Source organism: Electrona antarctica (genome assembly GCF_951216825.1).
Source record: "Electrona antarctica genome assembly, chromosome: 9".
Lineage (NCBI taxonomy): Eukaryota > Metazoa > Chordata > Actinopteri > Myctophiformes > Myctophidae > Electrona > Electrona antarctica.
The window spans coordinates 13597332-13619988 of record NC_136790.1 but is presented as its reverse complement, the minus strand read 5'-3'; the positions used below and the strand labels follow the sequence as shown (position 1 = coordinate 13619988).

Here is a 22657-nt window from a genome sequence, read left to right as displayed (position 1 = left end):
ACATGGCTTAGCCACAGCCTCCTCTCCTCTCCAGATAGAAAACAACTCCGTCGTCTTTTGACAATTGCATTGTGTCGATGCAGTTTCTAAACAGGCACGGCAACTGCTAGCATGAACATCTGCAAACCCAGCAGCAATCATTTGCATGTTGTGGGGGGGGGGGGGGTTATTAAGAGGCCCTGTCCTTCATGGGTTTGGCACGGTAAACCTATTTCACTGGAGTGCTTTTAGAGCCGACTCCAGCCCCGCAACCTCCGCAATCGGCACGTAACACTCACTGCAGGGGTGACAAAGGTGCATCTCTTATCAGCACAGAAAGCCTATTGTCCAACTGGGGAAATACAGAAAGCAATTAACGCAGCCCCAGAATAATAATGCGAGCTCATTACCTATTATCAAAGCCAGTGAATTAGCTCACTGTCTATAGCGGCAGAGTGTGAAATCCTCCCGCTCGATTATTTACGCTTTTAATTGCTAGGGCTTGTCTGACTAAGAGATTTTTTACTTTTATGCACATAAAAAATGCGACAACTTTCAACTGATGAAACATAGATTATAGATTAAAGTGAGAGGAAATACTTTGGAAACATTAGCATGAAAAATACATTTGATTTGTGAAAGTAGGTTATACAAGGAAGGCTTTGTCTACTTTGGTCATAAACCGCTTGTCAAGTGCTCTTTGGTTATCAGTCAATCAGATTACAAACAAAAAGCATTTAGGTCTAAAATGGACTGGCTGGCTTTTGGAAAGCCGTGCCTCACCCCCAGCCCTATGCAATATATCATATGAATTCACCATCAATATGAAAAATGAACAGCAATCTAGCAGATTTACCGAGGTTTGAAGCTGGATGTGACCTCTTTTACTCATCTAATGAAATGCAGCCTAGATGCAAAAAATAATAATTTTACACATGCCAGGCCAGGATGGACTTCATGTAGAGCAAAAAAAAACTGAACACAGGATGAATTACACATTCATTCTAACGGAACAATTTATTATCTGCACTAACCCCCCCCCTACACATAGCGACTAAAATATTAGACACATGAACTCTGAATGTGCGGCTCGGAACGAGCTTGTCCTTGCGGGGGTGGCCACGGACCATGTAAATACCTTATATAGATTTGCACTGCAGGCCCAGCCAGCCTATTGAATAACTACTCATTGAACCCGGCCAAACTTAATTAGTGCCTAAAGACTCCAGCTGCTAAGACCACACCGGCATTAGGACGGAACTCATGCCGAGTGTAATCCAGTTCCAGCATGTTCCCTCGATAAGAAAGGAGCCATGCGCGGCTCTCTCTCTCTCGTCAGGGGTAAGGACACTCACCCTGTTGGCTGAAGGACTGCTCAAAGACAGACTTGTAAAGGCTGCGGAAGGAGGCACTGAGATCTTCAAAGTCAGAGAACAGGAGCTGCTTGTCCCTCTCTGGCATGTTGTACTGGGGCTGCGGGGGCTGCTGCAGACTCATGGACTGAGACACAGGCTCCGGGTGACTGGTCACCTAAAGGGAGAAGGCACAGCATTACAGGCATGTTGTACTGGGGCTGCTGCAGACTCATGGCCTGAGACACAGGCTCCGGGTGACTGGTCACCTAACAGGAGAAGGCACAGCACGACAGACATGTTGAAGAAGCGTGTAAAACAGGCAATTCTGACTTAACTGAGCAATTAACTGAAAATATTAAGAACCAATAACGGACATAATCTTGCTGATGTACAGTTAAGTTATTTTTTTTTCTTCTTGTATAGCAATGAATCAACACTAAAAGACGAATAGATTTGTTTTAGACTAAATCGACAAAATTAGTCTGGTAAACCACTTAAACCTGTATTATTAATACTTTCTTGTACAACATTTACCGAAATGATCTACAAGCTACAAGCAAACGGGCCACATCACATCGCAACCCATTGTGAGCTTGTACATCTGCAATTTTCACTATAAAAATACTGTATATTGTATTGTATAACAATTGTTCACAAGCTTGACAGTGCCCAACGCGACACCTATTACGATGACGCCCAGTTCAGGCTGCCTGAAGGTGGTCAGTAGGCCGAAAGCTTGCAGCCAATAAATTGATTGTGCACAGATTTGAGCGTGCATCCCTTTATTTTTTTTATTTCTATACTTTTGTGACTCCAGCACCTCACCTAAATCTTTCAGCAGATGAGCGCGCGGTGGCTTTGGTATATTGGTAAAATTGGTATATATTCAAATATTCTTTTTAAATGTTCTTACATTTGCATATTACATATGCATTTAGCAGAGGCTCTTATCGTACAAAATGTAATATCAGAGTAAATGGCATGTAACCCGAGTCAACAAACAACTCTGTTGGCTTATAGTACAGTAAGTAGAGTGCAAAGAGAGGAATTAAGTGTTACTAAGTGACTAGGATCAGGCCCCCAGAAAGGCTGGGCAGCGTTGAAGCCACCGACCGGTAGTGGTCAAAATCTGGATCTACAAGCTCGTAGCTTGTAGATGCTATAGCTAAATAGCTAAATTATAACATAATGTTTAAAACACCAAAAGGGGTTCCCGCCCAAAATGGGATAAATTCATGAATGAATTTCGTGACGTACAGGTACCACAAGAACAGCGCGAGGCGAGGGGTACCATCATAGGAGCCAAACAATCATATCGACACTCGAGGGGTACTACGGAAGACTTCGTCAGTCTTCCGGGGTCCTTCAAAATGCAACTGAGAAACTTCCATTGAAATAACTCTACTAGGATACCAACCAAAAGCAAAGCAAAGCAAAGTTCTTTGTTTACCCAGGGTAAGTGGACTAAGCTCGAGATGCTTGTTTACAGCCACGCCCTGCTCATAGAACATTTCATGGTTGGGGTTCAATGCCTTGCTCAAGGGCACTTCAGCGGTGGTAATTTTAACGTGCCGGTCCGGGGATTCGAACTGGCGACCTTCCGGTATCAAGACCGCTCCGCAAACCGTTCGGCCATCGCTGCCACCGCTGCAACTTTACAACCAAGTAAGTAAGTTTGATCAGAACATGCTACAGTATATGTCTACCTACACAGACATAACATAGGTGAACACTATTGTGTATAACCTTCATTCATCTGCATAACATAACTAGTACCAAAACTAGTCAAAAATAAGTTATACAGGGAACCCTAACCCTAACCCTGAGTGCCAAGGGGGTGATTTTCTACTTCCCAGTCAGTCAAAACACAGAATACAACACATGAATCTGTGTTTTCTAAATCAAATAAAGCTGCTACAGTGCCCTGCAACACATTCTCAGACTGCTGGGACGGAGTACCACTAATGAATAAAGAGTAATGTAATCGCTATTTAACACGGCCACATTTTTTTGCTGCTGAGATATGACCACGTACTGTACATGCTACTAAGAAAACAGAGAACCACAAAGTAATGCTTCTAAAGCCATGCAATGGCTGAAGCAGTCTAAAGCCATGCAATGGCTGAAGCAGTCTAAAGCCATGCAATGGCCGAAGCAGTCTAAAGCCATGCAATGGCTGAAGCAGTCTAAAGCCATGCAATGGCTGAAGCAGTCTAAAGCCATGCAATGGCTGAAGCAGTCTTTTAAGGAACAAATAGTGTACCGAAAGAGGTTGAGTGACAGTAACTCAAACTCTTGTGACGAACATTGGGAAGACTTTGACAATAATGGGGCCGTGCAGCTCTCGCTGTCTTGGCTCACATTGTATTAAGAGAGCAACTCAAATGGACACGAGTCAATACTCAGGTGGCCTAGCAAAATGTATTTAAAACAAAATCAATATCAACACTTTGTACAAATAAGCATCCATTTACGCATGAATTTGTGTGGGTGATCAATATTATCATGCACTATCTCTGCGAGCGGGCAAATGCAAGAAGCATTCCCCTCTAGCGATAAGGGTCAGTTATATCAGATCTGCCATGGGCCAATGCAGTGACGTCAAACCCATAGCGATATCGCAGCCAGCCTTCACCTTGCCTGGTACGGGAAGACTCGCACATGCCCATTTTCTATCTTGGCACACGTTTGGAGCCCTGGATGTGGGCAGACTGTCTAAGTGCAGGGCTACTACAGTCTGGCTTGGCGGAGTTGAAGAAGCAATAATAAAGCCGGAGTGTCTGCTGTGAGCCGCCGCTTCTGCTGCTGAGAGAGAGCACATCCATCAGGCTGGGGCCGATCGATGCCCAGCGCCTGGAGCAGAGAGCACTCTAGGATGCGGGAGGACCACACCAAAGAAGGGGGCATCTCTGGTGGGAGGACATCAGAGGCAGCGCTTCTCTTTGTCTGGCTTCCAGGAGCGTGTGCATCGCTCCGTTTCCCTTAGACCCCCCCCCCCCCCCACACCCCCTCTGATGTTGCACTCCGATGCAGCGCCCGCCCTGATCCCTTGGTCTGTTTGCCGTCTATGGCTGACTCCATCTGAACAGACCCTCCTGGGGCCTTTGCAACGTAATAGCAGTTCTTGGCTAGCATATTGCTTGTAGAATGGATTGTGCAAATTGCATTCTGGCGCTGGCAAATTAGCTGCTCCTGCTTTTAAATGAATGCAGTAGGGCCGGGGCGAGATGGGCAAAATCAAATATCACAATTCTTTTGACCAAAATATGACAATATTGCATCGTGACGATAGCCCGAAAGACAAAACGTATAACCACACAGTAGTATCACGATGCGTAGGATCATATCCACCACATCGATAAAATATGGATGATATTGCTCGGTGCTAGGAGGATGTACTGCTCCTTCTTGGTCTCACCGGTGTGTAGCTGTGCACGCTGCCCACACTGTTCAGATTGACGGAGGCCAGACTCTGGTCAGACAAGCTGTTGTTAAGGCTGCTTCTCGGGCTGTCGCTGCCTTCCTGATCCGTGTTGTACAACGCCACCTGAAATACAGAAATAAATAAAATGCCTCCATTAGTGTATGTTCTGAACACACGCGCGCACACGCACGCACGCACGCACACACGCACGCACGCACACATGCACACACGCACACACACTTTGTTCCCTCTCGTGCAGCCATTGTCAATCCCCTGGCACGCTGCACACATACACTTCAAAGAAGTGCACACACAGATACATGCAATAATAAGCATGTTTTGTGCCTTTTACAGTCATTAACATATTGATAGTATGTCAGCATTTTTGTGGAATAATGGATTGGGGAGGGATAAAAAAAAAAAAAAAAACAGTTAGGAATGCAACATTGGGCTATACTTAATCCATTGATACCTGGAACGCATCCATGTCACGTTAGCGTTAGCGTTTTAAACATTATGTTATAATTTAGCTATTGAAAAATAGCAGATCTACAAGCTCATAGCGCGCCACCGAGTGGCGCGCTATGAACTTGTAGGTCTGCTATTTTTGAAAAATCGTTAAAATGTGCCTCAAATCTTTCCGAAAATTGTCATGATTTAGAAAACTTTTTTTTTTTTTTTTTTCTTCGACGTCAGGCCTGAATGGGTTAACCGACGTAATTGGGTATGGGAATTTAATGCCTCTGCATGAGTGCGTAGCGCATGAATCAACTTGCCGTAATGGCTGGCAGTGTGCAGAGTGGTTTTTTTCCCTCCTTCTTTCTATTTTTCCTGAGAAGTGACAGGGTGTTTGGGAGACCTAGTGCACATGAGGCTGAACAGAGAGACAGTCAGTGACTCCTGCTGAACACGTAAGTTAGTAGGGGTGAGATGCACCCCATGACTAAAAGGTCACACTAGCGGTGGTGTCAGACACGTCTGCTCGAGGAGTGCAAATCGGTTTGGGACAGCTCGGACAAAGGTCTTCGGTGCACCCGAAGACGCTGACCTTTCAATATTAGCGTGTGAACAAAAATAAATAAATAAAAATGACCGGAAACAGCCGAGGCAATGTTAATTATGCTCAGCCTTCCTGCAAATAAAGTAGTCTCACAATTAAGACAATAGGAGGAAGAACAACCTGGATTCATTAATATAATGAGCTCCATAGAGAATAGACACTATGTGTGGAGGGGTTATTTTTCCGTGTCGAGGGCCAGGATGAGCGGAATGGCAGCGATGGCGGCGTGACTGCACACCGGCAGTTTGAGATCAGTGCTCACAGACACAGTCTGTTTGTCTGTCTATCTGTCCGTCAGTCTGTCCTTGGCCGAGTGTTGCCTGCAGCTCATCATGCTGAGCAGAACAGGCCAGGTTCTGTGATCAGCACAATAATGCAGCAGCAGCAACAGTAGCCCTCGGGCGATTAACCACATGAACCCTAGCATCCTTGTTCTGGAGCATGGCATAACAGGCAAGAATTTGATGGGAACGGAAGCTTACAATGTGCTGTGAGCTTGTAGATTGGATATTTTCTTTTGGAGGTCATCGCAGCCAAATGGGTGTCCTTGTCCATTTTGACCTGATTCTAAAAATGTCTTCTACATCCTGACAGATTTCTGAAAAGGTCGTTCTTCGACCTACAAGCTCATAGCGCGCCACTCGGTGGCGCGCTATGAGCTTGTAGATCTGCTATTGTTCAATAGCTAAAGCATAACACAATGCTAACACCAAAAGGGGTTCCCGCTCAAAATGGGTTAAGAACCACTGGTTTCAAGTGTGACCCGGCCCAACCCGGTGCCAAAGACAGGCCACCGGGCTGCGCCGCTATAGCGAAAGGCCTATGGTTGCTGCTATAAGGCTACAGCTCTGCTGCTGCCCAGGCAACGGGGACACTGGCTAAAAGCCAGACTGTCCAACTTCCCTCCTCCGACGTGATTGAGCGGATGATTAGCAGGCAGGCTCAACCGGCCAGCCGGACACTCACACGCCGAGCCAGCCGGGGCATCCAATCACACCGTGATAATAATAATAACGGAACAGCACTCTGATAAGACTGAGATGCAGCGAATTCACAAAACCACAAACAACAACAAAACAAGAGAGAGAGAGATAGTGGAGGATGCTGAATCCAGTCAATGTTGTGTAAGGGAGGGTGGGGGAGGGGGAGCAAAGAAGTATGTTTGAGTGTGCATGTGATGTGGTGGGGTAAGAGAAGCTCATTAGTCGACTGTAGCCTTCCACCACTCCGTGTGGGCTTGGCTCCAGTGTTCATTAGCGTGAAGGGGGAACTCAATGAGCAGCTACGACCGAGGGCTCAGGCATAGTCTGAAAATCAACCCGGCAACGCTAATCAAAAACAGCGCGCGCAGAAGTATAAATGTTATATGTAATGAACTCATAAAAAAGGGGGCTTTTAGCCGTAAGTCTCCCACCACAAAAATCTATTTTTAGTACCCACCCTCATCCATAAACTGTGATCATGTCAAAAAACTCTCTGCGGTTTTTTGCTTTTGCGTAGAAGAAGACCCTACGGTGAAGACACCCACTTGAGCATGCACATGCACATGCACAGATTGAGCACCCCAGTCATGTCTCACCCAGTCACCCACGTACGCGGCGGGCAAGCAACAAACATATGATACATGCCCATGTCCACATGTACGCCACACGCATCACTCAAGTGCATGCGCCGCACTTTCACGCATGCGTGCGCACATTGCGCACACACGGACAGACAGACACAAGCATGCATGCATACACACATACTGGCAAGCATGCTCACACAGGCAGAAGCCCCTCCACGGTAAATACTATGTACGGTGTTAGTTAGCAGGCGAGCGAGTGGCTGTTGCTATTCTTAGCAGTGAATCAAGTAAAAAGCCAGAGGTGTCTTTTACATGGAGGCCTAATCTGTAGCATGAGACATGGATTATGAAATCAAAGCGAGATTGGCCCAGGTGTCTCCAACAATGGCAGCCAGTGTTCAGCGGAAGCCAAGCTCATAGGATTCAACAGACGGAGCGAGAGAGACGTGAGGGATAATGCCTAATTTAAAATAAATTGTCGTACAATACGTCTCACTAGAGACGTCCGGCGAGTGTCCCTGTCGTGTGACAAAGTGTAAGTCGACCGCATGAACTCTCTCTTCATGTCATCATGATAGACTAGTCTTTCAAAAAATGTTCAAGATGTTTCAACATTTTGATAGACTAGTCTTTCAAAAAATGTTCAAGATGTTTCAACATTTTGATAGACTAGTCTTTCAAAAACAATTCAAGATGTTTCAACATTTTTGATAGACTAGTCTTTCAAAAAATGTTCAAGATGTTTCACCATTTTTCTAAATGTTTTGAAAACAATATTATGTGATCTACCAGCTCACAACATAAGGGCACCACAATGATGTGCATCCATCTATTTCTGGAATAGCCTCAGAATAAAATAGGGCTTAAGTGGTTAAGATGGCAGAAAAGACCAGGCTATTCCTCAGCAAATACACTTCCTTCCTCACCCCCCCCCCCCCCCGCCCGTCTTCGCCTTCATCATCACACTCCAGTGCCAGTAGACTTTCATCTCATTCACGGCAACGTTAAGCACGGGGCACACACACACACACACACACACACACACAGGGCTGCCTCCCAACGTTAAGCACGGGGCTGCCTCCCAACGTTAAGCACGGGGCTGCCTCCTCCGACAACAGCCTGTGTGTAGAGAAAAAAAAGAAAAGAAAGAAAGAAAGAAAGAAAAAAGAAAAGTCTACGTGAGAAAGGCTGCGAAAAAAAGGGGGGGGGGGGGTGGGGTGGGGAGGAGAATCTTCTGAGGAATGTCTGACAGCAGAAAGGGGGGGGGGGGGGGATAAAAAAATAAAATCTCACTGGTTCACTAGGCCTCCTGCCACTGTCTCCCATTGGTCGACGTCGTAAGGCGGGAACGGAGGAGCGCAGAAAGAGGGAGAGAGAAACAGAGAGAGGGAATTCCTGTGGCTTTGGCACGGTGCACTGAGAGAGGCGTGGCCTGTTGGCACGGTGCACTGAGAGAGGCGTGGCCTGTAGGCACAGTGCACTGAGAGAGGCGTGGCTTGGCACAGTGCACTGAGAGAGGCGTGGCCTGCAGTGTGTTTACTGTGCGAGACAGTGAGAAACAATGTCTCTCTGAGGAGCCACAGGTCTTCTATGCTATTCCACTTTTGTCCTCCGTTCACTTCACCACGGCAACAGAGTTTTTGTCACAATCAACAGAACACAAAAGAAACAAATTTAAAAAACACACTTTGACTTTCCATAAACATGTACTGTACACGCCACACACGCGAGCGTGCGCGCACGCACACACGCACGCACACACACAAGCAGACATAATTTCCTAGTAAACCGTGATACAGCAGAGTTCAGAAGTTGTTTAGATTGTTCAGTTGTCTGCTACCGACTAAGTCAATGACTTGACTTATTGAATGGCAGAAGTCACAGTTCGACACTGAGGTTAAAAATAAATAAATTGTCGTACAATAGTAAAGCTTGCTGAAAATAACAGATTCTTACACTAGAGACGTCCGGCGAGTGTCCCTGTCGTGTGACAAAGTGTAAGTCGACCGCATGAACTCTCTCTTCGTGTCATCATGACAGACTAGTCTTTCAAAAAATGTTCAAGATGTTTCAACATTTTTCTAAATGTTTTGAAAACAATATCATGTGATCTACCAGCTCACAACATAATATCGCACCACAATGATGTGCATCCATCTATTTCTGGAATAGCCTCAGAATAAAATAGGGCTTAAGTGGTTAACCCATTTTGGGCGGGAACCCCTTTTGTACCCATTTTTATGAAATAACACATTCTTGCGCAAGACCACCAGCCTACGTCAAAATCGTCACCACTTTGCCGAGTTACGCCAACTCCGTTCACTTCATGGGGCCAGTCCAATGGTACGGCCTTCACAGTGACACACGCGTTATTTCCGACCCTCAATGTCCAATCTCGCTACCTCTGCTCTAACCCAGCTCATCTTACCTCCGCCCCCTCCCCCTCTGGCTGCTGTGCCGGCCAGGCGACCACACCACCACGTCGTGTTGACTAGACTACACTAATAAGGATCCATGACGGCCACCGCCAGCAACAACACGCCGGCAACAACCCGACACACACATCTCTCGCCTATCGCACGGCAAACGCCACACAACTACACTACGCTAGTTGATAGTTATTAGTGAAGACAGACAGGAAAGTGGGAGAGAGAGAGAGAAGGGGAGAGACACGCAACAAAGGTCGTCATGAACGGGACTCGAACACGCGACGCGCTGTCAGGCCAGAGCCTATATGTGGCATGCGCCTGGACCGCTAGGCCAGCGGGCGCCCCCAGCGAGCACTTTGTTGTGGTCAGTTGGTCGCTGCATGTACAGTAGTAGACCTACCAGTTTGCCTGTATTCCTGCAATATTATCATTGTCTCCACCAGGCCGAAGGCATGGGGAGAGAGTATGTTTTGCACTCCGTCCGTGTGTGTGTCCGTCCGTCCGTCCTTCCTTCCGTCCGTCTGTGTACAGCTAATCTCCGGCACCGTTAACCCGGCCGATGCCAAACTTTGCACACACACTCCCTGGATGCCAACGATGAACCTCTGCCCCACATTTTCCAGAACGGCCAGTTATAGCGCCACCATGAGGCAGATTTTCACATTTTTTACCTACAACTGCACCGATCTGCGTGAAACGTTGCATGCACACTCCCTAGAGGCCAAGGACAAACCTTTGACCTGCATTTTCCGCATCTGCCTTTTATAGCGCCACCAGGAGGCCGACTTTTGTAAAACACATTTTTTGATATTACTCCTCCAGATTCTGTCCAAAAATCTCACAAATCGTTACACAGTATCTCTATGGTCATGTGCTCAAGTCGGATCTGTCCGATATTTCATATTCCATCCTAATTGGCTATAATTGGCTTTCACAGTTTGCAAGATTGTCCCGTTTTGAACAATAGCCTCAAATCATGAACGCAGCATGCAATTTACGTGAAATCTTTCACACTTTTTCTTACTAGGCTGAGGAATATATCCCACCCTTTTCACATTGGCCTGTTATAGCGCCACCAACAGGTTGATTTTTGCAAAACACATTTTTGGAACAAAATGCCTCAAATCATCCAATTGCCATCAAAGGCGTATGAAGAAATGGCAATCGGTACACATGATCTCTGTAGTCATGTGATCAAGACGAGTCTGTTGGATTTCTCAGATTGTACACTGATTGGCTAAGATTGCCTTCCAAAGTTTTCAGGAGTGGCCCGTTTTGTACAAAATGCTGCACATATCCTGCTCATCCAGAATTCTATCCTCAGAGATGCTATGAGTGATCTGGCTCTGCATTTCCTCAACAAAATGAAGAAAATTGTTGCAAAAAAAAAAAAAAATACATCCTCCTAAACATTTTGCCAAACATCACACACACTCCTATCCTCCTGGTGGAGACCTGTGCCCGGAAGGGCACTTTTTCTAGTTATTATACTGTCGCTGTCAGGTGGAAACCTTATGTTTTAACCCATTTAGGCCTGACATCGAAATATTTTTCAAAAATAGCAGATCTACAAGCTCATAGCGCGCCACTGAGTGGCGCACTATGAGCTTGTAGATCTGCTATTTTTCAATAGCTAAAGTATAACATAATGCTTAGTTAAAACACCAAAAGGGGTTCCCGTCCAGAATGGGTTAAATAGTGAAAATTGACACAAACGCAAATGGTCGTGAGCTTGTAGATTTGTATTTTCACTAGTTTTGTGCACCACTGAAGTAAAGTATTACAGTACATAAAGATTTGAGGCATGGATACACACACACACACACACACACACACACACACACACACACACACACACACACACACACACACACACACACACACACACACACACACACACACACACACACACACACACACACACACACACACACACACACACACACACACAGCATAAGTACCAACATACTCACACTCGTGTTCCCATTCTCAGCACTCCAGTGCCCCCGACCTCCCATACACACACACACACACACTTCAAAACTCCTCTTCCCATGAACGTCACTGTTCATTCTAAGGCCAGTTTTATTTATTTATTTATTTATTTTCTCCAAAAGCTTGCAGCAAATGAATAAGCGACTCTTGCAAAGAGCTCTAGAGAGCTGCCCCCGGCACTGGGCCCAGAGGATGAGGGTTTAAGGTTAAAAAGCCTATTTAAATTTCTATGCAGCAGTGGATGTGGCTTCTCTCCCGGCTTTTAGACTGGTTTAAAAGAAAGAGGCTACAGACGAGGGACCAGAGATGTCGGCAAGGGGCCCTCACCTGCACTGCTGCAGCGTTATGATCGACAAGGGCGCTCACCTGTAGCGCCACAAGGGCCCTCACCTGTATCACCATGGTGCTATGAGACAAGGGCGCTCACCTGTAGCGCCACAAGGGCCCTCACCTGTATCAACATGGTGCTATGAGACAAGGGCCTTCACCTGTATCACCATGGTGCTATGAGACAAGGGCCCTCACCTGTATCACCATGGTGCTATGAGACAAGGGCCCTCACCTGTATCAACATGGTGCTATGAGACAAGGGCCCTCACCTGTATCACCATGGTGCTATGAGACAAGGGCCCTCACCTGTATCACCATAGTGCTATGAGACAAGGGCCCTCACCTGTATCACCATGGTGCTCTATGAGACAAGGGCCCTCACCTGTATCACCATGGTGCTATGAGACAAGGGCCCTCACCTGTATCACCATGGTGCTATGAGACAAGGGCGCTCACCTGTAGCGCCACAAGGGCCCTCACCTGTACCACCATGGTGCTATGAGACAAGGGCCCTCACCTGTATCACCATGGTGCTATGAGACAAGGGCCCTCACCTGTATCAACATGGTGCTATGAGACAAGGGCCCTCACCTGTATCACCATGGTGCTATGAGACAAGGGCCCTCACCTGTATCACCATAGTGCTATGAGACAAGGGCCCTCACCTGTATCACCATGGTGCTCTATGAGACAAGGGCCCTCACCTGTATCACCATGGTGCTATGAGACAAGGGCCCCTCACCTGTATCACCATAGTGCTATGAGACAAGGGCCCTCACCTGTATCACCATGGTGCTCTATGAGACAAGGGCCCCTCACCTGTATCACCATAGTGCTATGAGACAAGGGCCCTCACCTGTATCACCATGGTGCTCTATGAGACAAGGGCCCTCACCTGTATCACCATGGTGCTATGAGACAAGGGCCCTCACCTGTATCACCATGGTGCTCTATGAGACAAGGGCCCTCACCTGTATCACCATGGTGCTATGAGACAAGGGCCTTCACCTGTATCACCATGGTGCTCTATGAGACAAGGGCCTGGCTTCACCTGTATCACCATGGTGCTCTATGAGACAAGGGCCTGGCTTCACCTGTATCACCATGGTGCTCTATGAGACAAGGGCCTTCACCTGTATCACCATGGTGCTCTATGAGACAAGGGCCTTCACCTGTACCACCATGGTGCTCTATGAGACAAGGGCCCTCACCTGTATCACCATGGTGCTCTATGAGACAAGGGCCTTCACCTGTATCACCATGGTGCTATGAGACAAGGGCCCTCACCTGTATCACCATGGTGCTCTATGAGACAAGGGCCTTCACCTGTACCACCATGGTGCTCTATGAGACAAGGGCCCTCACCTGTATCACCATGGTGCTATGAGACAAGGGCCCTCACCTGTATCACCATAGTGTTACGGTTGACAGGGGGCACTCACCTGTATCACCATAGTGTTACTGTTGACAGGGGGAGCTCACCTGTATCACCATAGTGTTACGGTTGACAGGGGGCACTCACCTGTATCACCATAGTGTTACTGTTGACAGGGGGAGCTCACCTGTATCACCATAGTGTTACGGTTGACAGGGGGCACTCACCTGTATCACCATAGTGTTACGGTTGACAGGGGCGCTCACCTGTATCACCATAGTGTTACGGTTGACAGGGGCGCTCACCTGTATCACCATAGTGTTACGGTTGACAGGGGCGCTCACCTGTATCACCATAGTGTTACGGTTGACAGGGGCGCTCACCTGTATCACCATAGTGTTACGGTTGACAGGGGCGCTCACCTGTATCACCATAGTGTTACGGTTGACAGGGGGCACTCACCTGTATCACCATAGTGTTACGGTTGACAGGGGCGCTCACCTGTATCACCATAGTGTTACGGTTGACAGGGGCGCTCACCTGTATCACCATAGTGTTACGGTTGACAGGGGCGCTCACCTGTATCACCATAGTGTTACGGTTGACAGGGGGAGCTCACCTTAACACCATAGTGTTACTGTTGACAGGGGTGCTCACCTGTATCACCATAGTGTTACGGTTGACAGGGGGAGCTCACCTGTAACACCATAGTGTTACGGTTGACAGGGGTGCTCACCTGTATCACCATAGTGTTACGGTTGACAGGGGGAGCTCACCTGTATCACCATAGTGTTACGGTTGACAGGGGCGCTCACCTGTAACACCATAGTGTTACGGTTGACAGGGGCCCTCACCTGTATCACCATAGTGTTACGGTTGACAGGGGTTGACAGCGATCGATCACCTGTAGCGCCGAAGGTGATATGATTGATAGAGGGCGCCGCCCGTGTGTAGCGATGCCGAGTTACGACGGACAGGGACGCTCGCCTGTAGCGCCAGGGTGTTGCGATGGGGAGGGACATTCACCCGTAGCGCTGTGGTGTTCCAGTCGACAGGGGGCGCTGCTCACCTGTATCGCTGAGGCGTTATGATCGATAGGGGCCGTTCACGCGTAGCACGGTGGAGTTCCGCAGACACGAAAGCCGCAGCATAGCTACAGGACTGCGAGTTTCGTCTCCCACAAAAGGTGAGAGCAGAAGAGATCTCCCATGAGGGTGTGGGAGTATCCTGTTTCAGGTGTGCCAGGGCGTGTGTAAAGTCTATCTAGTTGCAACAAAAAAAAAGTGTCGGCACACAGGCGTCACCATGTGGATCACGGTTGGAAAGTTGCACGCCGCCCGCTGCAGCAAACAAAAACTAAATCTGCCTTGGCTGAGAAGGTGCTGCAGTGCAGATAGGACTCTCAGAGCGTTTCGGTGTGGGCTGCACTGCAACAAAGCTCTAGGCGTGCAAGTGTGTTGTTTTTGTGGCCTTTGGCGCACGCACACGTGATTTTTTGTGTGTGAGCGTGTCTGTAGGGAACAGCGCTGTAGGTGGTTTGGAGAAGTGGGCGGGGTCAAGGTGCAGCTGGTGTAACCAGGTGTGCGCTGGGAAGTGGAGCTGGGTTTGTGTGAGTACCTTGTTAGTCACAGTGTTGATTGCCAGCGTTGGAGAGGCACTTCCAGAGATCATACACTCCATCCCCAAAGACTCCGATTCCAGGCTGTATGGCGTGGAAGCCTGTGGGGGGGGGGGATGAATGGGAGGGGGTGGATGTGTGTGTGTGTGTGCAGGGGTGGGGGGGGGGGGGGATATGGAGAGGGGGGAGGGGGGGGGGAGACATTGAGAGACAGAAACAAACCACCATTATCCAATTATCAAATATGATAGATCTCACAGCAGGTGCAGCAGTAAAAGGAATTCCATGGACCAGTATCTTTTATGTGAGAGAGAGGCATACTGTACCTGTCTACTCTACAGCCTGCATAAAACGCACTGTAGGACAATTTATGAATAACAATAGAACAGCAGCACCTGTATTTAGGTCACAATTGAAGTGCACGCACACGCGCGCACACACACACACACACACACACACACACACACACACACACACACACACACACACACACACACACACACACACACACACACACACACACACACACACACACACACACACACACACACACACACACACACACACACACACACACACACACACACACACACACACACACACACACTTCCTCACAGCGCGGGGTGCACGGTCGAGGGAGATAACTCTGCCATGCCTGTCTCCCAAAACTGCTTACTGTAAGAGGATTGGCTGCCAACAATACCATTTTTTAATTCATGATAAACATAAATGAGATTTCACAAACTCTCAATTTCAATGTCTGAGACTCTTAATGGAATGCCTCGTAGGCAGACGGCGTCTGGGGAGAAGGCTGGTGTGTGTGTGTGTGTGTGTGTCTGTGTGTGTGTCTGTGTGTGCATGCGTGCGTGGGTGTGTACTTGTATTGCTATACTTGTGAGGTCCAAATGTCCCCACATGTACAGTAGAATTTGAGACTGTGAGGACAAGAGAAATGGTTGCATTGTGGTTAAAAATATATATTTGTAGAGTTCGTCTTACAGGAAAAAGATTCAGGTTATGTCATTGTATAGGATTAAAGAAGAACATTATAATGGTGTGTAAAACAGAAAATCTAAAATGGGCCACGGACAAGACCAAGTCTTTACCAATTACCATGGACACATTATTTTGTCCATGTACGAACATGTTGATGGCTTAGGGTTAAAGATGGCATTCATAAAGCGCCATTCTACAATGTTGAAGTCCTCACTAATGTAGTAATATGTGTGCGTGCGCACGCACATGTCTGTCTCTGTGTGTTGGGGGTGAGTGGAAGCTGCACATACAGGTACATATCACACCGAATACACATGTCTGTCTCTGTGTGTTGGGGGTGAGTGGAAGCTGCACATACAGGTACATATCACACCAAATACAGAAGCCCCCACGCGCTTCCCTTTAGTGCATTCTTTTGGAGTCAGGCTACACATCAGAGGAGACGCGGTCTGATTCGACGTCGCCGCAGCACATTAGGATGCAATATGCATGAAATGAATGTACTTTCAACCTCTACATCTCCTTGCCTTACAACACCAAAGAGAGAAAGAAACGGCCGCGGTATGCTTGGTGACTGCGGCTGCGTTGACATGCGCGCATCGTGCGAACACACAGGAGCTTCTGGCTCATCTCCGTCACGCCTGTGTCTCTGATGCGTTGCGTACACGTGCACGTTGAGTTGAAGTGATGAGGGTGAAAGTGTGTGCCCGTGTATGTGCACATGTGGTTGAGTGTATGAGTAGTGGTGATTATATATATATATATACAGTATATATATATATATATATATACACACACTGTATGTATATGCATGTACCCTCCTGTATGGACTGTATGTATGATAAACGTACACACCTATAATACAAAATATTCCTAGAATTGAACGTAGGTGTAACGTAGGTGGAAGAACACAGGGCTTCAGGTTCAGCATAACAGCTTCTTATACAGTAAGTTAGTTAGGCCTTAGGGGTGCTATGTATTATAAGTATTTATTCTGACCTAACTCGTGCTTATGAACACAGCCCTAGATTTTTATTTAATACTGTTGACCGGCTCTTACTTAAACCAGATCAATATAAAGTGAAGAAGTTGTAATGCTTGGCATACAATGCCAAATTCACTACACACTCATGGATATACACACACATTAGGCAAGGTAGTTTTTACTTTGTAGGCACCTGTATGTTGTTTTTCTCTATTTGTCATGTTTTCACTGTGGTGTACGTATGGTATTTGTATGTGGGATTTACGAATGGAAATGAGCTTCTAGCTAAATCTGTCATATTTACACGCAACCATGTGAATTGATTGCAATGTTCATTAATGTGTACCGTCCCTGAAATAAGTAAAGTAAAGTAAAAGTGCAACACATCACGTTACTAGTACGACACATTGTGAGCTTGTAGATCTGCTATTTTTGCCAAAGAGAATGGTTATTGAGCGGGGGGGGAAAAGGAGCATACCTAGTGCCGACCCACGAGGGACCCCGGTCAACTAAGTATAATAGGGGTTAATTGGTTAAGCCAGTTCATGCCAATCCTTATTAGTGATCACATTTATTATTGAGTCTCACATGAAATCATTCTCTTCCCTTGTTGATGGATGATGTTATACCCTCCACATTTGAAAATGGAAGTAGTTTAGATCTTAACACAATCGGTGCCGGGATTCCTTCAAAATAGGAGCTCTGGGGTGCCGCAAAGACATGGCCGCTTTTACTCTAAAACCCATGACCCGGAAACAATCCGCTCAAAAAAGTTTGCTTTACATTGCTAGCTTACATTTCTATAGTTTTAATTTATACGATATATGATCCAAAAAGCGTTCATATTTTGAGGGAGAGACGGATGAGGAGCAGAAATTAAGCGCTAATATATCGATCCGTTCAACACCACGGAGAGCGCCCTGGACGAGCCGAGAGCGTAGCATACGGTAGCCGAAAGGCGAACTGAAAAATAAAATAAAAAGGAAAAAATTCAGAATATTCTTATCTCGCCCGGTATCATTGAGGATGCACTAGGACGTCTGAGGACGTCGTATGTAGGCGTCGATTGGGACCCCTAGGACGTCGTGTGGCGACGTCCTACGGACGGAAACGGTTAACCCATTTTGGGCAGGAACCCCTTTTGGTGTTTTAAACATTATGTTATAATTTAGCTATTGAAAAATAGCAGATCTACAAGCTCGTTGCGTGCCAGGTCTGCTATTTAAAAAAAAACCTGGAAATATTTATTTCAGAAAACTGGAGGATTTAGAAGAATATTTTTAAGTTTCGAGGTCAGGTCTAAATGGGTTAATAATAGCTCCCCATCTTCTGAATCTATCCCTGGTTATTTTATTTTGAACTGTTTGCATTCAGCCTCTCCTAAAGAAATAAAGAAAGAAACATGGTCCTGACCCAAGCATTTTCTAACAATTACATTTCTAAATTGCCATTCATTAAACAAAAATCTGGAAAATAGTCTCATAACAATTCTGGCAATATGAAATCAGTTGGGTTTTTGAAAGCACCATAATACAGATACTGCACTTATTAGCGTCACAAATCATCTTTTAATAATGCAGACACTGATGATTGTTCCATAAATGTTTTGCTGGACTTTAGTGCAGCATTTGGCACTAAATAAGTACTGATCATAATATTCTATATTACAGCGGATTGGCATATCTGGATCTGCTTTGCAAGTTTGCAGTTGTTTTTACAACATATTTGACAATTATTATTACTAGAGGTTTGGGCCGCTACACTGCCCTCACATCGAGTGGCCGAGGCCCTCACATCTAGTGGCCGAGGCCCACACATCTAGTGGCCGAGGCCCACACATCTAGTGGCCGAGGCCCTCACATCTAGTGGCCGAGGCCCTCACATCTAGTGGCCGAGGCCCTCACATCTAGTGGCCTCGGCGGCCCTCACATCTAGTGGCCGAGGCTCTCACATCTAGTGGCCGAGGCTCACACCCCTCACATTGAGTGGCCGAGGCCCTCACATCTAGTGGCCGAGGCTCACACATCTAGTGGCCGAGGCCCTCACATCTAGTGGCCGAGGCCCTCACATCTAGTGGCCGAGGCCCTCACATCTAGTGGCCGAGGCCCTCACATCTAGTGGCCGAGGCCCTCACATCTAGTGGCCGAGGCCCTCACATCTAGTGGCCGAGGCCCTCACATCTAGTGGCCGAGGGCCCTCACATCTAGTGGCCGAGGCCCTCACATCTAGTGGCCGAGGCCCTCACATCTAGTGGCCGAGGGCCCTCACATCTAGTGGCCGAGGCCCTCACATCTAGTGGCCGAGGCCCTCACATCTAGTGGCCGAGGCCCTCACATCTAGTGGCCGAGGCCCTCACATCTAGTAGGCTACAATCTCGGCTATACATTATTCCTCAAATACATACAACCCTCTCAGGTCTCGCCAGGATGTAACTCACTCTGTTTGTTGATTAAACCCAACAATATCAAAATGATGTCATCACAATACATTTCATATCCATTCATCTAATAATAATAATAATAATGGATAGCATTTGTATAGAACCTTTCCATGCACTACGTGCCTAGCCTACTCAAACCACTTTAGAATGGTCCATTCATTCATATATCATGGGACTGCACAAGCAAGAAGACACAAATGTAGTGAGCCTCTGTTTCAGTCTTTGGTTGTAGGCCCTCACATCGAGTAGGCTACAATATGGGCTAGATACTATTATTCCTCAAATATATATATATATAAAATATTGGTAAAGCAATGTTAATATTGCAGTAGTTAACCCATTTTGGGCGGGAACCCCTTATGGTGTTTTAAACATTGTTATAATTTAGCTATTGAAAAATAGCAGATCTACAAGCTCATAGCGCGCCACTCGGTGGCGCGCTATGAGCTTGTAGATCTGCTATTTTTTGAAAAATCATGAAAGTATTTATTTCAGAAAACTGGAGGATTTAGAAGATCTTTTTTATAATTTCGAGGTCAGGCCTAAATGGGTTCATATTGCATAGCTACAGTAGAAAAGCAGAATGGACCAGGGAAGGGGATATCGTTCCTTTGTCAGCTACTGTAGGCCTACATGTACATAAAAGGTTGGTCGTCATAACAACCCAGGTGGCCGCCCAACCTTGCCTACAGCGAAGCACGGCCCCGCGCCGCCTACAGCGAAGCACGGCCCCGCGCCGCCTACAGCGAAGCACGGCCCCGCGCCGCCTACAGCGAAGCACGGCCCCGCGCCGCCTACAGCGAAGCACGGCCCCGCGCCGCCTACAGCGAAGCACGGCCCCGCGCCGCCTACAGCGAAGCACGGCCCTGCGCCGCCTACAGCGAAGCACGGCCCTGCGCCGCCTACAGGAAGCACGGCCCTGCGCCGCCTACAGCGAAGCACGGCCCTGCGCCGCCTACAGCGAAGCACGGCCCTGCGCCGCCTACAGCGAAGCACGGCCCTGCGCCGCCTACAGGAAGCATGGCCCTGCGCCGCCTACAGCAAGCACGGCCCTGCGCCGCCTACAGCGAAGCACGGCCCTGCGCCGCCTACAGCGAAGCACGGCCCTGCGCCGCCTACAGCGAAGCACGGCCCTGCGCCGCCTACAGCGAAGCACGGCCATGCGCCGCCTACAGCGAGGCACGGCCCTGCGCCGCCTACAGCGAGGCACGGCCCTGCGCCGCCTACAGCGAGGCACGGCCCTGCGCCGCCTACAGCGAGGCACGGCCCTGCGCCGCCTACAGCGAGGCACGGCCCTGCGCCGCCTACAGCGAAGCACGGCCCTGCGCCGCCTACATGCTACAATATGGGGAAAGTTGGCAAACATTTTGTGATTATGAGAAGTGGAGACACATGTGAAGGTGGAAAAGGGGATGGTTGCCTATAGCCAGAACCATGAGCGTTTTTTTGTAGAAAGTACTAATTGACTATGAGTTTGTAGGCTGCATACATACAGACTGCAGGGGTGATAGCAAGATTCTCTCTCTTTTTTTTATCAATGTTTCCCCTACATAACACATGTACTGAAGTGGAGTACTTCAATGTTCAACTTTTGGACTAACAGTTTGCAACATATACATTGGCACAACATCTCTGTTCATTGTTATAGCATTTGGTTAAGCCATTTTTACCTGAGATCAGATTCTAAAAATGTCTTCTACATCCTGAAAAAGCTATGTTTCTGTCAGTCGTTCTTCGATTTTTCAAAAATAGCAGACCTACAAGCTCGTAGCGCGCTATGAGCTTGTAGGTCTGCTATTTTTCAATAGCTAAAGCGTAACATAATGCTAACACCAAAAGGGGTTCCCGCTCAGAATGGGTTAAGCCCAACAACCGTACACCTCTGCGTTAGTTTATCTGAGAAGTCTAAAATACATTAAAGGCCATATGATTTTATACACTGAGGGTTTTGCTGTATAGAAATGTGTTCAATTTAGTTAACTGTCTAGCAGATATTAAGGACTGGAATGTCAAATAATTTCCTTCAATTTAACTCTTGAGAAAACTGAAATTCTCACAATTGGCCCAGATCGCTTCCGTCCAACCATCTTCAATTGCTTATCCGGAATCGGGTTCCCTTGCATTCTAAAATTCAGTCATCATTTGGTTGTTTATCCAACTAGGTCAGGGCTGTTATCAAAAACATTGGTGTCTTATTTGATTCCAACCTTATAAACTTAGATATCCAGGATCAGATCAATTGATCAATACTGTGCATGCCTTTATCTCTTCACGGTACACTACACTAACGTGCATTGAACAAAATAAGCTCTAAACTTTAAAGAATACTGCTGCCAGAGGTTTTTAACTGAACGAGTAGACGAGAACATATTCCTATGCAAACCCTCCTACACTAGTTGCCTGTCTGTTTGGTTTTAAGATGTTACTGATTGCATTGCACTCCTTGGCCTGGCCCATAAATGTTTTGAGTTATTAATCCCTTTGATATGCATAGTATAGTCTGAGGCCCTCAGACAGGAACCTGCTGGTTGTTCCTTATAGTCTGAGGCCCTCAGACAGGAACCTGCTGGTTGTTCCTGAGTGGATGCTGAGGACAATTGGGTGACCGTGCCTTTGCTGTGAGGAATCTTTGGCTCTGGAATGAGCCGGGCTACACTGGTGACGGGATTGGCGCGGAATGGCTCCGCTCCAGTCGCGGAGTCTGCCGGGAGGCTGCGATGGTACCCTGGTCACTACAATCAATAGAACCAGGCTATACACCGAGGAACAACGTATACCTGATCAATCACTTTCTTCTTTTAACCCATTCTGGGCGGGAACCCCTTTTGGTGGTAGCATTATGTTATGCTTTAGCTATTGAAAAATAGCAGATCTACAAGCTCATAGCGCGCCACCGAGTGGCGCGCTACGAGCTTGTAGGTCTGCTATTTTTGAAAAATCGAAGAACGACTGACATAGAAACATATCTTTTTCAGAAAACTGTCAGGATGTAGAAGACATTTTTAGAATCTGATCTCAGGTCAAAATGGGTTGAGCCACTTCTACAAATTCACCCAATAACCTTAAAAATTGTATCTATAGATATATTGTTTTAGGTGTATACT

The 22657-nt window shown here is 47.1% G+C and overlaps 1 protein-coding gene across 2 annotated transcripts in view; it reads right to left on the bottom strand.

The window, feature by feature from the left end:
• The window catches only part of foxj3 (forkhead box J3), a 128163-nt gene that overhangs the window by 4348 nt on the left and 101158 nt on the right, over positions 1–22657 (bottom strand). For both annotated transcript variants that reach the window (XM_079509378.1, XM_079509379.1), the window contains exons 5-7: positions 15132–15233; positions 4753–4881; positions 1335–1509 (exon numbers count right to left, since the gene is read on the bottom strand). In XM_079509378.1, the coding sequence (XP_079365504.1) occupies positions 1335–1509; positions 4753–4881; positions 15132–15233 (406 nt within the window). The remainder of the gene's footprint in view (positions 1–1334; positions 1510–4752; positions 4882–15131; positions 15234–22657) is intronic.